The sequence below is a fragment of the Ranitomeya variabilis genome, chromosome 3 (genome assembly GCF_051348905.1).
Source record: "Ranitomeya variabilis isolate aRanVar5 chromosome 3, aRanVar5.hap1, whole genome shotgun sequence".
NCBI lineage: Eukaryota > Metazoa > Chordata > Amphibia > Anura > Dendrobatidae > Ranitomeya > Ranitomeya variabilis.
Window position 1 is genome coordinate 510,844,083 of NC_135234.1, and position 13,911 is coordinate 510,857,993.

General features: G+C 41.0%; 2 protein-coding genes across 5 annotated transcripts in view; one reads left to right on the forward strand and one right to left on the reverse strand.

The window, feature by feature from the left end:
• Positions 1-13,911, reverse strand: part of LOC143816490 (cytoplasmic FMR1-interacting protein 1) — a 124,924-nt gene that overhangs the window by 39,576 nt on the left and 71,437 nt on the right. For all 3 annotated transcript variants that reach the window (XM_077296930.1, XM_077296932.1, XM_077296931.1), the window contains exon 23: positions 13,464-13,551. In XM_077296930.1, the coding sequence (XP_077153045.1) occupies positions 13,464-13,551 (88 nt within the window). The remainder of the gene's footprint in view (positions 1-13,463; positions 13,552-13,911) is intronic.
• On the forward strand, positions 409-11,524 carry FNDC9 (fibronectin type III domain containing 9). Of its 2 annotated transcripts, none has more exons than XM_077296892.1 (2): positions 409-750; positions 8,117-11,524. In XM_077296892.1, exon 2 carries the CDS (start codon positions 8,161-8,163, stop codon positions 8,827-8,829), a length of 669 nt encoding a protein of 222 aa, XP_077153007.1. In that variant the 5' UTR covers positions 409-750; positions 8,117-8,160; the 3' UTR covers positions 8,830-11,524. The 2 variants fall into 2 exon arrangements, with proteins under 2 accessions (XP_077153007.1, XP_077153008.1); XM_077296893.1 differs by lacking the exon at positions 409-750 and adding an exon at positions 6,939-7,076.

The window sequence follows — 13,911 nt, forward strand, 5'->3', positions numbered from 1 at the left end:
AGCGCGATTCAGGAGTACCGTGATATGCGAGTACAGTAGTGATTTAGGAGGATATTTTTCCCTAAACTTAAAAAAAAAAAATCATTATGCTTAAATCAATAAGAAATGTACACACGCATCGGTCGGGATGACTGTTTAATATCCCTACTTCCTAACTGTTGCACATTTGGATGCTACAGAAGAGAAAATAGAGAAATTATCTACATGTGTGCAGGGAAGATTAATAAGCCAAGAGCAATAAGGGATTATGTATAAAATTAGAAGATGCCCACCACCAGTCGGCAGACCCCCTAGTAGTGGATTGCCCTGAAAAGAAAATCTGTCCTATCCTAATGCCAGCTCGTTCCAGTGAGTCTGGGGATGATCTCAAAGAGAAGGGGGCAGTTCTAGAGTTCAGCACTCTCCCTAAAGGAGAAGAGAGGACAGAAGGCGAGTGAGAGACGAGCTGAAGAGGGGGGAGGGTTGAAAGAAAAAAAAAAATAATAATCTTTTTATGTCTTTTAAAAACCAAGGCAACAGAGCACTCGGGGAATATGCGCTCACATGTGAATTCATGCAGCAGAGACAAAGGAATCGTTTCAGCAGTGTCTCTGGAGGACGGGAACACAAGTGACGGGCACAGGGAGCTGGCAGACTGAGGAATGCAGGACCTGATAAGCCACAGGTGCACATCACATCCAATCTATAGCAGCGAGCCGTGAGACCGGCGCCATCATTCTGCACAAGTTCACTTCTGGCGGCACGTCCCAGGTAGGCAATTACTTTTTAACTTGGACAACGACAATTAAAAACGGATTCTGAATCTCAGAAATACTGATTTTCCAGATTTTATTTTTCTGCTCATTTATAGGTGTTACTCATTCCATTTAGTAATATGTGGAGCCTAATTAAACCTGTACTGTGCCTAATTAAACCTGTACTGTGCATAATGAGTTTACGCAACTGATAGAATGACCTCGTTGTGTGCGGAGCTCTGGTATCGGAGACCGTGTCCATGTGGACGGAGAGAATAGGTCTGCTAAAGCAGTAATAATGCGTTTCCTCTGCAAAGCTTATGAGCAGATAATAACCATGTCCTGGTGTATTAATAGCAAACAGCAGACATAACGTAATAAAGCAATATCAGCTTCTGAAAGCCGAATAACAACACTGAAGTCCGGAGGTTTCTTCTGCGCACACAGCTGTATCTGGGGAGAACGCTGCCATAGAGCCCACCGGCTTAGCCCTTTATTGCAGCTGTCTGACCATAACTTTGTCTCTGCCATCAGTGTGGGCTCTGGAGAGAATACCTAGCGTAATGCAATAAGTATAATGGATCTATTTCTAGAAGGCTAAAATAAGATGCGCTTCACCATTCGCAAGATAAACATTTACAGTGGAATTTCAGGTCAAAGAATACTAAAAAAGTAATGTATGAGAGGAGGATAGTGCAACAAAAACAACAGCTATCTAGTGCCCGGAAGATTCCCTTATATTCTGTCCCCCTTTGATAGAATCATAGAAATGGGTGACTGTAAAATGTACGGAACTCCAATGAAACACTGCAAAACCTTTTTTAGACGACCATAGGTTGCATTGAAAAGTGGTCTTTTAGGGGGTAGTCAAAAAAAGATGGCCATGTATGGTAGAGCTGAAAATCTGTCAACTGAAATCTGGCTCTTGTCAAAGGGGTGGTCTTCTGGTGAGCGGATTTTACAGACCGCGTAAAAAGGATTACATAGTGATGTATTTATCTTATTAATAGGAGGACTCATAATATGCAGATGCAAAATTGTTCAGGTTACAACTCAATCTAATGTCAGAAACATGTCTGGCAGTGATGGGGTGCAGGGTGACTGGAGCTTGCTTAATTAATTCACCAGAATTCCTCATTCAGATGTCAGGTTTTTTCTACATATGAGAAAACCAGTCCCAGTTTTATCAGATTTCTAAGTGTCGCCAAAGATTTTTTTTTGTAATGTGAAGAAAAAAACCCTACTTTAATTGTAAAAAAAAAAAAAAGTTAAAAATGGCAATATTTTCTTATATCTAACAGTCTGAAAAACAGACTCTGCACTCGGACGGCATCTGAGCGCTGTCTGATTTTTATTTTTTTTTTGGAATAGCATGCTGCTGCAATATGCTGTGATTGCCATGCTGGTTCAGTATGCCTTCAATTTTGAAACAGGAAAGAAATATATCTGGGTACCGTGTTAGCCAGTAGATAGAAAAATATTTAGAATTGAGAGTCCTCAGTGGTTGATACCTTTTAATGGCTAACTGAAAAGATGGTAAGAAATTGCAAACTTTCGAGACTACACAGGTCTCTTCATCAGGCAAAGACTAAAACAAATTCTGCACACAATAAGAGAAAAAAGAATGGATCTACCTGTGGCAATACATTTTTGCCTCCCAAATCATACATTATGGACATGAAATTACTTGTGTTCAAAGGTAGCTTCAAATCCCAGAGAGACAGAAGAGTCTGGGAATATAAACTGATGACGACCTTTGACACTTTCACTGCAGGAATGAATGTGTCGCACGGATTTATGTCTTTTTACATCAACTAAGGAATTTGCCCCTCAGACCATGTGGGGTCATCACAACAGAGACCCCAATAAAACAATCCTTATCTAAGAACTGGCCCAATATCTATGGACATAACTGTTTATCACCCATGGTAATTATGCTTCATGTCACTTGTCTTATCCATGGTTTTTCCCCCTTTTTATTTCTATGCTGTTGTGCATAAATATGTGATTCTTCAGAATTTGTTTTAGTCTTTGCCTGATGAAGAGACCTGTGTAGTCTCGAAAGCTTGCACTTTGTTACCATCTTTTCAGTTAGCCATTAAAAGGTATCAACTACTGAGGACTCTCAATTCTAAAAATTTTTCAATTTTGAATAAATTCCCAACAGTGTCACCAACGAACCACCATCACACCTCCTCCTCCATGCTTCACGGTGGGAACCAGGCATGTAGAGTCCATCCGTTCACCTTTTCTGCATCGCACAAAGACACGGTGGTTGGAACCAAAGATCTCAAATTTGGACTCATAAGACCAAAGCACAGATTTCCTCTGGTCTAATATTCATTCCTTGAGTTCTTTAGCCCAAACAAGTCTCTTCTGCTTGTTGCCGGTCCTTAGCAGTGGTTTCCTAGCAGCTATTTTACCATGAAGGCCTGCTGCACAAGGTCTCCTCTTAACTGTTGTTGTAGAGATGTGACTGCTGCTAGAACTCTGTGTGGCATTGACCTGGTCTCTAATCTGAGCTGCTGTTAACCTGCGATTTCTGAGGCTGGTGACTCGGATAAACTTATCCTCAGAAGCAGAGGTGACTCTTGGTCTTCCTTTCCTGGGGCAGTCCTCATGTGAGCCAGTTTCTTTGTAGCGCTTGATGGTTTTTGCCACTGCACTTGAGGACACTTTCAAAGTTTGCCCAATTTTTCGGACTGACTGACCTTCATTTCTTAAAGTAATGATGGCTACTCATTTTTCTTAGCTGCTTTTTTCTTGCCATAATACAAATTCTAACAGTCTATTCAGTAAGACTATGAGCTGTGTATCCACCAGACTTCTGCACAACACAACTGATGGTCCCAACCCCATTTATAAGGTAAGAAATACCACTTATTAAACCTGACAGGGCACACCTGTGAAGTGAAAACCATGTCCGGTGACTACATCTTGAAGCTCATCAAGAGAATGCCAAGAGTGTGCAAAGCAGTCATCAAAGCAAAAGGTGGCTACTTTGAAGAACCTAGAATATAAGACAATTTCAGTTGTTTCACACTTTTTTGTTAAGTATATAATTCCACATGTGTTAATTCATAGTTTTGATGCCTTCAGTGTGAATGTACAATTTTCATAGCCATGAAAATACAGAAAAATCTTTAAATGAGAAGGTATGTCCAAACTTTTGGTCTGTACTGTATATCACACATACATACATACATACATACATACATGTACATACACACACACACACACATACATACACACACAGGGTCTTCTCACAAATTTAGAATATCACAGATAATTTATTTCAATTCTTCAATACAAAAAGTGAAACACATATATGATAGAGTCATTACAAACAGAGTGATCCATTTCAAATGTTTATTTCTGTTAATGTTGATGATTATGGCTTACAGCCAATGAAAGCTCAAAGTCATTATCTAAGTAAATTAGAATACTTTATAACACCAGCTTGAAATATGATTTTAAAATCTGAAATGTTGGCCTACTAAAATGTATGTTCAGTAAATGCACTCAATACTTGGTCGGGGCTCCTTTTGCATCAATTACTGTATCAATGCGGCGGGCGTGGCATGGAGGCGATCAGCCTGTGGCACTGCTGAGGTGTTATGGAAGACCAGGTTGCTTTGATAGCAGCCTTCAGCTCGTCTGCATTGATGGGTCTGGTGTCTCATCTTCCTCTTGACAATACCCCATAGATTATCTATGGGTCTAAGGTCAGGTGAGTTTTCTGGCCAATCAGGCACAGTGATACTGCTGGTTTTTAAAACCAGGAATTGGTACTTTTGGCAGTGTGGACAGGTGCCAAGTCCTGCTGGAGAATAAAATTTCCATCTCCAAAAAGCTTGCTGACAGAGGGAAGCATGAAGTGCTCTTAAATTTCCTGGTAGACGGCTGTGCTGACTTTGGTCTTGATAAAACACAGTGGACCTATACCAGCAGATGACATGGCTCCCGAAACCATCACCGATTGTGGAAACTTCACACTAGACCTCAAGTAGCTTGGATTGTGGTCTCTCTACTCTTCCTCCAGACTCTGGGACCTCGTTTTCCAAATAAAATGAAAATGTACTTTCATCTGAAAACAACACCTTGGACCACTGAGCACCAGTCCAGTTCTTTTTCTCCTTGGCCCAGATAAGATGCTTCTGGTGTTGTCTATTGGACATGAGTGGCTTCACACAAGGAATGCGGCACTTGTAGCCCATGTCCTGAATACAACTGTATGTGTTGGCTCTTGAAGCAATGACCCCAGCATCAGTCCACTCCTTGTGAATCTCCCCCAAATTTTTGAATGTCCTTTTCTGAACAATCCTTTCAAGGCTGCAGTTATCCCGGTCGCTTGTGCACCTTTTTCGACCTCCCTTTTTCCTTTCACTCAATTTTCCATTAATAGGATTGGATACAACACTCTGAACAGCCAACTTCTTTAGCAATGACTTTTTGAGGCATACCCTCCTTGTGGAGTGTGTGTCAATGACTGCCTTCTGGACATCTATCAAGTCAGCAGTCTTCCCCATGATTTTTTGAGCCTACTCAAACAGACTAAGGGATATTTTTAAACGCTTATGAAGCCTTTGCAGGTGTTTTTTGTTAATTATTCTAATTTACTGAGATAATGACTTTTGCGTTTTCATTGGCTTTAAGCCATAATCATCAACATTAACAGAAATAAACACATGAAATAGATCATTCTGCTTATAATGAATCAAATGAATCTAATAGGAGTTTAATTTATTTGGTGAAGAACTGAGATAACTTTTTGACGATATTCTGATTTTGTGAGATAGATATATATATATATATATATATATATATATATATATATATATATATATATATATATATACATACACACACACACACACACACATATATACACACACACACACACACACATACACAAATATATACACATATACAGTACAGACCAAAAGTTTGGACACACCTTCTCATTTAAAGATTTTTCTGTATTTTCATGACTATGAAAATTCTAAATTCACACTGAAGGCATCAAAACTATGAATTAACACATGTGGAATTATATACTTAACAAAAAAGTGTGAAACAACTGAAATTATCTTATATTCTAGGTTCTTCAAAGTAGCCACACTCTTGGCATTCTCTTGATGAGCTTCAAGAGGTAGTCACCGGGAATGGTTTTCACTTCACAGGTGTGCCCTGTCAGGTTTAATAAGTGGGATTTCTTGCCTTATAAATGGTGTTGGGCCATCAGTTGTGTTTTGCAGAAGTCTGGTGGATACACAGCTGATAGTCCTACTGAATAGACTGTTAGAATTTGTATCAGTATTATGGCAGGAAAAAAGCAGCTAAGTAAAGAAAAACGAATGGCCCTCATAACTTTAAGAAATGAAGGTCAGTCAGTCCGAAAAATTGGGAAAACTTTGAAAGTGTCCCCAAGTGCAGTGGCAAAAACCATCAAGCGCTACAAAGAAACTGGCTCACATGAGGACCTCCCCAGGAAAGTAAGACCAAGAGTCACCTCTGCTTCTGAGGATAAGTTTATGCGAGTCACCAGCCTCAGAAATCGCAGGTTAACAGCAGCTCAGATTAGAGACCAGGTCAATGCCACACAGAGTTCTAGCAGCAGACACATCTCTACAACTGTTAAGATGAGACTTTGTGCAGCAGGCCATCATGGTAAAATAGCTGCTGGGAAACCACTGCTAAGGACAGGCAACAAGCAGAAGAGACTTGTTTAGGCTAAAAAACAAAAGGAATGGACATTAGACCAGTGGAAATCTGTGCTTTGGTCTGATGAGTCCAAATTTGAGATCTTTGGTTCCAACCACCGTGCCTTTGTGCGACGCAGAAAAGGTGAATGGATGGACTCTGCATGCCTGGTTCCCACCGTGAAGCATGGAGGAGGAGGTGTGATGGTGTGGGGGTGCTTTGCTGGTGACACTGTTGGGGATTTATTCAAAATTGAAGGCATACTGAACCAGCATGGCTACCACAGCATCTTGCAGCGGCATGCTATTCCAACCGGTTTGCGTCTAGTTGGACCATCATTTATTTTTCAACAGGACAATGACCCCAAACACACCTCCAGGCTGTGTAAGGGCTATCTGACCAAGAAGGAGAGTGATGGGGTGCTACGCCAGATGACCTGGCCTCCACAGTCACCAGACCTGAACCCAATCGAGATGTTTTGGGATGAGCTGGACCGCAGAATGAAGGCAAAAGGGCCAACAAGTGCTAAGCATCTCTGGGAACTCCTTCAAGATTGTTGGAAGAACATTCCCGGTGACTACCTCTTGAAGCTCATCAAGAGAATGCCAAGAGTGTGCAAAGCAGTCATCAAAGGAAAAGGTGGCTACTTTGAAGAACCTAGAATATAAGACATAACAAAAAAGTGTGAAACAACTGAAATTAAGTATATAATCCCACATGTGTTGATTCATAGTTTTGATGCCTTCAGTGTGAATGTACAATTGTCATAGTCATGAAAATACAGACAAATCTTTAAATGAGAAGGCGTGTCCAAACTTTTGGTCTGTAATATATATTTGTGATGAGCGAGTATGCTCATTGCTTCGGTTTTCCCGAGCACGCTCGGGTGACCAAGTATTTTTTAGTGTTCGGAGATTTAGTTTTCATCACCGCAGCTGAATGATTTACGGCTGTTAGATGGCTTGAATACATGTGGCGGTTGCCTGGTTGCTAAGCAATCCCCACATGTACTCAGCCTGGCTAATAGCTGTAAATCATTCAGCTGCGGGTGATGAAAACTAAATTTCTGAACACTAAAATACTCGGAGGTATACATACACACACACACACCGATATATACGCACACACGCGTGATCATTTTTATAACACGCATTTGAGGGCTGAATTTAAGAACACCGCCATTCTGCCAGTGGAATGTGTAACATGTATCAGCTGTCAATTTCCCTTTAAATTGAAAATCCATTAGCATTCATACAACTACGATTGTATCTAAAAAAACCTCTTCTAATTAATTTTTATTGTGCTGCTTTGCTGTAAGTAGGATTAATCTTTGAGTGTTATTTTCTGCTTCACTTATTGAAAAAGGCTTGGTTGGAAAACCGATGCACGTCCCATCTTTAAAGTGGCTCCTTATGGAATCTGCTCTAACCTAGGTACTGACCAATTAAAAGGCTGTAAAAACTAAAATTAGGAAAACACCTCTTCCAAGACTCTTCAAAACTACATTAGGGAATGAAAAATTCTAAAAAGAAATTGTTTCCTAAAGCAGTTTCCATTGTCAAATTTACAGTTTTTGAACATCACAAAATGTTGTGTGCACATAGTCTTTGTCTTATAAGGCTTATTTTGAAGCAGGTGGTTTAATGCCAGATAAATAAGTGTTTACTTTTTGTTTTTAGATTTTGGCTGGCATCTCAGTACTGAAGGAATCTAGAACATTACAATGGTAATCGCTGTTCAGAACGTCACTGCCAACACAGCCATGGTCCTCTGGCCAACAATTCCCAGCTGTGTCGACAGCTTCTACAGTATCATGTACCAGTCTAACTTTAACACAATGATGTCTGGATACTCTCGAGAACACTTTCAAAGACAAGAGAGGATTCCTGGCAGCCGGACATTCTATATTGTTGAAAACCTCACCCCTCTGACAACATATATTCTGTGTGTGACATGTCAGTCTGCCAACCCCACCAGTGACCAATGCAAGATCTTTCATACTTTAGCACAAGATCCGTCTTCAGTCAACAGTAAGAAAAAGGATCTTGCTTTAGGCATTTGGCTCACAAGCAGCATCATACTCCTTATAATAGCTTGCATCCTTCTCTATGGCTGCCTTCATATATGGTGGCGCAAACGTCAAGAACGTGCAAGGGCACAGAATGTAGAAAGTAATGACATGGACAAGCGGCAAGCCTGGGTAAAAGATGAGAATCCAGACGAGAATTATGAAAAGCCAAGTCTGCTACCTGTCAATGAGGACAAGAGAGAAGAGGCAAATACAGATGGGAGCCATGTGGCCCCAACCATCAAAGATCCATTAACTGCTGAAGAAACCAATAGCCTTACTCGTAATGAGGAGCTAGCTATACAACCAGTAGAAGTGAAGTGATCATATACATGACAATGGAGTAAATGCATGCTGGTATATATGATGCGTACGCAAGAGTAATCGATCACGTTCTGACCATTCTGTATTTTGTTTTACTGTCAACTTTACATTGGTATATATAATAGTCAAAACTACAGCATCAGACATGTGCAGTATGTTCTAGGAACTATTCACAGAGTTAGATAGGCATTACAAAATGCACTAGGGCGGTAAGTGATATCAAAGACTGGCTCCACCTCATTTACAGCAATTAGGGAAACACAGAACTTCTGGGATTCTGGTGGAGCACCAGTAGGACAAACAAATCCGTCACTGTGATGTGGAAATACTTGGAACTCATGTCGGGGTATTCAAGAAGTTATTTATTGAATGCGGAAATTCTAGAAAAGCAAGAGACGTTTCGGTCAATACTTGACCTGACCTTCATCAGTCATCAGATCTAGGTGGCAGCGCGCTGTGTGAGGGTCTGCAGTGCCCACAGGGCGCTTCCTGTCTCAGCAGTGGACACTGCAGACTCCCACACAGCGCGCTGCCACATAGATCTCCTCTATCCAGATGACTGGTGAAGGTCAGGTATTGACTGAAACGTCTCTTGTTTTTCTAGAATTTCTACATTCAATACATTCAAAAAAGAACTTCTTGAATACACTTATATGAGTGCCAAGTATTTCTGCATCCCACTTCATTTACACACCATGGAATACTGGGGACAACATCTAGACATTACTCCAAGTGTCACCAAGCCAACCAGTGAAATAAGAAAGGCCTCAAAGAGCTTCATTACATCTCATGGTGAATATAAGATCATGTTGATTTTTTTTTTTTTTTAGGAAATGCTTGTTAACATAAAAGGGCTTTCTAGTTATTTGTACCTAGGACTTAAGGGGGTTGTCTGGCAACACAAAGTTAGAGGTTTTGAAAATGCAAATTAATAGAACTCAGTAATAATAAGCATGACATGTGCAGCAATGTCCCAATGTTCGGCAGGGAGCTTATTTCCCCTCCCTATGTCAGTATTGCAATGAAGGGGGCAGGCTTTCTCATTTCAATGACTAAGCCTTTCTGTGTAATGACTGGTACAGAAACAAAGAAGGGGTCAGGCTTAACTCACAAACTAACGACAGTCCCTATTAAAGTTGGAGAACTCTTCATTTATGTACTGTAGATTAAATCGTGTTTCAATTCCTGATCATTTTAAGATTTTTGGAGGCAAACACTCAAGGTTAGAAATCCACACACTGCTTCACCTGCTGTCAGCTGAGAAGACAAAACTATTGTACCCAGGCTAAACTGCAGCAACTGCTTAAGGCAGGTGTTTTGTTACAATGTATCCATTTGGAGCCAAGGCGGTTTTGCTTGCAGAGCATTGCACTGACTGGACACAACCGCGTGAGAACAGGGCTAGATACCTATAGGAATGCTGAGAATGTACAGAGAAGAGTGGCCTCATACACTGGCAGCAAATACAGATCTCGAAAATGGAGAGGAGCACACATAATCTCTCAGATACAGTCACGTGAGGAACTGGTCTCTTACCATGAGTTACAGTAGGACCCATGTGCGACTGCAGCTCCTCTCACAGTCCTAGCTGCAATTTATGGGGGGGGTCTCCACTCTGGAGGTAGGTGGGATCCCAGCAGTAATAATAAAAGCAAAAAAATAATAGTAGTAATAACCTCATAGCACCCAGTGTACAGGTAATAAATGCTTTAGGCCAGAATACTATAAAAGTGAGAATTTCCCCTTCTCCATTACCCAGTCAACACTATTAAAGCAGTTTCCAACTCTTGTTACTCTTTGCTTGATCATCATCCAGATATAAGTTTGGCTTTTTTTCATGTTTTTTTTTTTGCTGCTTGTTTCCCTAGATAACCGCAGAATGCAATGGTGGAAGAGTATCACTATTAAGGACATTAATAATAATTATGTGAAACCCGCAGGAGATAAAGATCAAAGGTAACAGGGACATTTGAAAAAAGGGAAAACAAATAATTGTGGTAACAGTGTAGTTAAAGAAAATAAGAAGAACTGCTATACAGCAGCCTCAGTGTCGTGAACGCAGTACATGATACGTTCTTGTAACTGGCAATAAATACCGTCATCTCATGTGCCTCGGGGCAATGAAAGCTATACATCTTACTTGCCATTCGAAAGGACCTTGCCCTCCACACGAACCAACACTTGTGTGTGGCCGAGAGGATTTGGTGTCCCCGATCTGAAGCATTCATCCCCATGCTCGCCTTTGTGAATGTGTTACTTTAGAAAGAACAGATTAAGGCTTCCTTTATGATCTCGGATCAATCCTGCATACATATACCGTACATAATGCTTCATAAGAACAGAGTTCTACTTTGTAGTCAGCCAACTTGTACTACACACTGTTTAGTGACAGGATTAGAGGTGAGGATTTGAAGCAATGCATTAAAAATTATTAAACTATTTCAGGCCAGGCTATATCTATATGTATATAATATATCTATCTAACCACTGACAAGCAGAGGATTAAAGCATTGCATAAGGTAGATCCCCCAATATTGCTGCACACCTAAGGCATCCCTTACAATATTTGGGGAGCAACTGATGCCACAATAAACAATTATAATGTAAATATCACATCGCAGACCCGCAATAGTCACTAATGTGGGAATGCTTTTATGGAGTGTATTTCTGTATTTAATAAATATATCAAACTGCAGTCTGAATGAAATCATTGCACAGTATGTCCGAATGCTTGCAAAAAAAAAAGTAAAAATCTTAATTAAAAACTCTAGAAAGAGGGGGAGGTGGTAGGATACCAAAATAAGGAGGCTTTTCCCAAAAAGTAGTTAAACCAATATTAGCAATACATCCAAGACAGCGGCTGGACCAACGCTTGCCCTGAACAACAGTCCATTCAGATTGGCACAATTTTTTAGGGCACTTACCATATGACATAAATAATGCGGCAGTTGTGGATGTTTCCAGGCGATACCGTATATCTTTATTTTATTGTATGGAATGGGCGGATGTAACATTTTATTAACCATTTTTTTAGGGGGCTAGAACACTAGAATTTGGTGATGAGTGAACGGGCTGGGATAAGGTGTTATCCGACCATGTTCGGGTAATAACCGAGTGACTTTGGAAGGCTCAAAAAATATGTTCGAATCCCCGCGGTTGTTTGACAGCCGCAACACGTGCAGGGATGGCCTGTTTGCTCAATGTTTAACCACTTAGACACTATCTAAAATGTTAAACTGACACAAATCAGCAGTTCCAGGTGGTAGTCTGTGGTATGTGTGATTTGGCTCCGGAGGCCACTCCGTGCATCCGCACAGACCTCCGCAGTATGCTTATGGCAAATGATGGGAAGGGGTTAGTGTCTTTCTAGGCATCTAGAATGAAACATGAAGCAAGGTCTGACCTTTTCTACCTGTCCTCCATGATTTGTTATCCTACTAAATGGTCAAACTAATGGTTGTCTGTTACCATGGAGGCACAGTTCTGCATAAAAACTGGAGAAACAAAATAAGTTTTTTTTTTTCTTTAGCTCTTTCCATATGAGATTTGTTGCATTTTTTCCGCATGAATTTGGTGCAGAAAATACGAAGCGTTTTACAGTACCGGCAAAGTGAATGCGATTCCTGAAGTCTCATGGACGCATTGCTTAGATTTTCCTCGCAGATTTCCTTCAGATTCCAATCTGCAGTTTGTCAATTCTTACAGCGTTTCTGAGGCAGATTTCACCCATACTAATGAGTGGGGGGAAATACACAGCAAAAATGCTTGTGAAAAATGCAAGGATTTTAAGCAGTTTTTCCTGTGCAATTTACAGCTACAAACACCTGAATGTGTGCACCTACCGATAACATGATTACTGTGGTTTAAGCAATTTATGGTCTGTTAAAACAATAAGAACACCAGAATAGTTGTGGAGAAGGAACAAGAAAAATTATATCTATTTAAAGGGAATCTGTCACCTCATTTTACCGCTATAAACTGCGGCCACCGCCATTAGGGGCTTATCTACAGCCTTCTGTAATGCTCTAGATAAGCCCCCGATGTAACCTGAAAAGTAAGAAAAACAAGTTAGATTATACTCACCCAGGGGCGGTCCCGGTTCAATGGGCGTCGCAGGTCCACGTCCTCTTCCTTGCTTCTGCCGCGGCTCCTGTGCAGGCGTTCTTTGTCTGTCCTGTTGAGGGCAGAGCAAAGTACTGCAGTGCGCAGGCGCCGGGAAAGGTCAGAGAGGCCCAGCACCTGCGCACTGCAGTACTTTACTCTGCCCTCAACAGGACAAATCAGTACGCCTGCGCCGGAGCCGCGACAGAAGCAAGGAAGAGGATGTCATCGTAAGAAGATGGGAGGCACAGGACCGGACCGCGATGCCCATTGGACCGCACCGAATCGGGACCGCCCCTGGGTGAGTATAATCTAACTTGTTTTTCTTATCTTTCAGGTTACATCGGGGGCTTATCTACAGCATTACAGAATGCTGTAGATAAGCCCCTGGTGGCGGTGGCTGCAGTTTAAAGCGGCAAAATGAGGTGACAGATTCCCGTTAAGACAAACATTAATGTGAGAGGTACCAGGAATTCTAGAAGCTCCTAAACTGAGAATGTTGCACACATCATGTACACATGAGAACAACTTACTTTGGAGCCAAACAGGTACTGCGGTTGGGCGTTCGGTTGCTTGTCACGTTGAATTTCCTGAGAAAAAGGCAGGACCGTACGAACAAACCTGGATGGGTAAAGTGAGAGCACAAGTAAGTAATGCATGCTATGTGCTGCCAGAAATGAACATTTATACTTTTTCGACTCAAAGTAATTCTAATGAAAATCAAAAAGTTTGCCAAAAACTCCATCATAATAATAGGACTGGGTGACAATTCTGTACAAAAACGGGGATTATATTTCTAACACTGCGCTCAATACCAGCAAAACAAGGTGAGTCCTTATTAAAGAAATGGTGGCTGATGTAAACCTGACCACATATAACCAGAAAATACGGACTGGCAGTATACTCTAATATACTCCTTCACTTGCTGCAGGTTCTCTATAAGACTTTCAGGATCACGCAGAAAATGCCCTCAATGTTAAT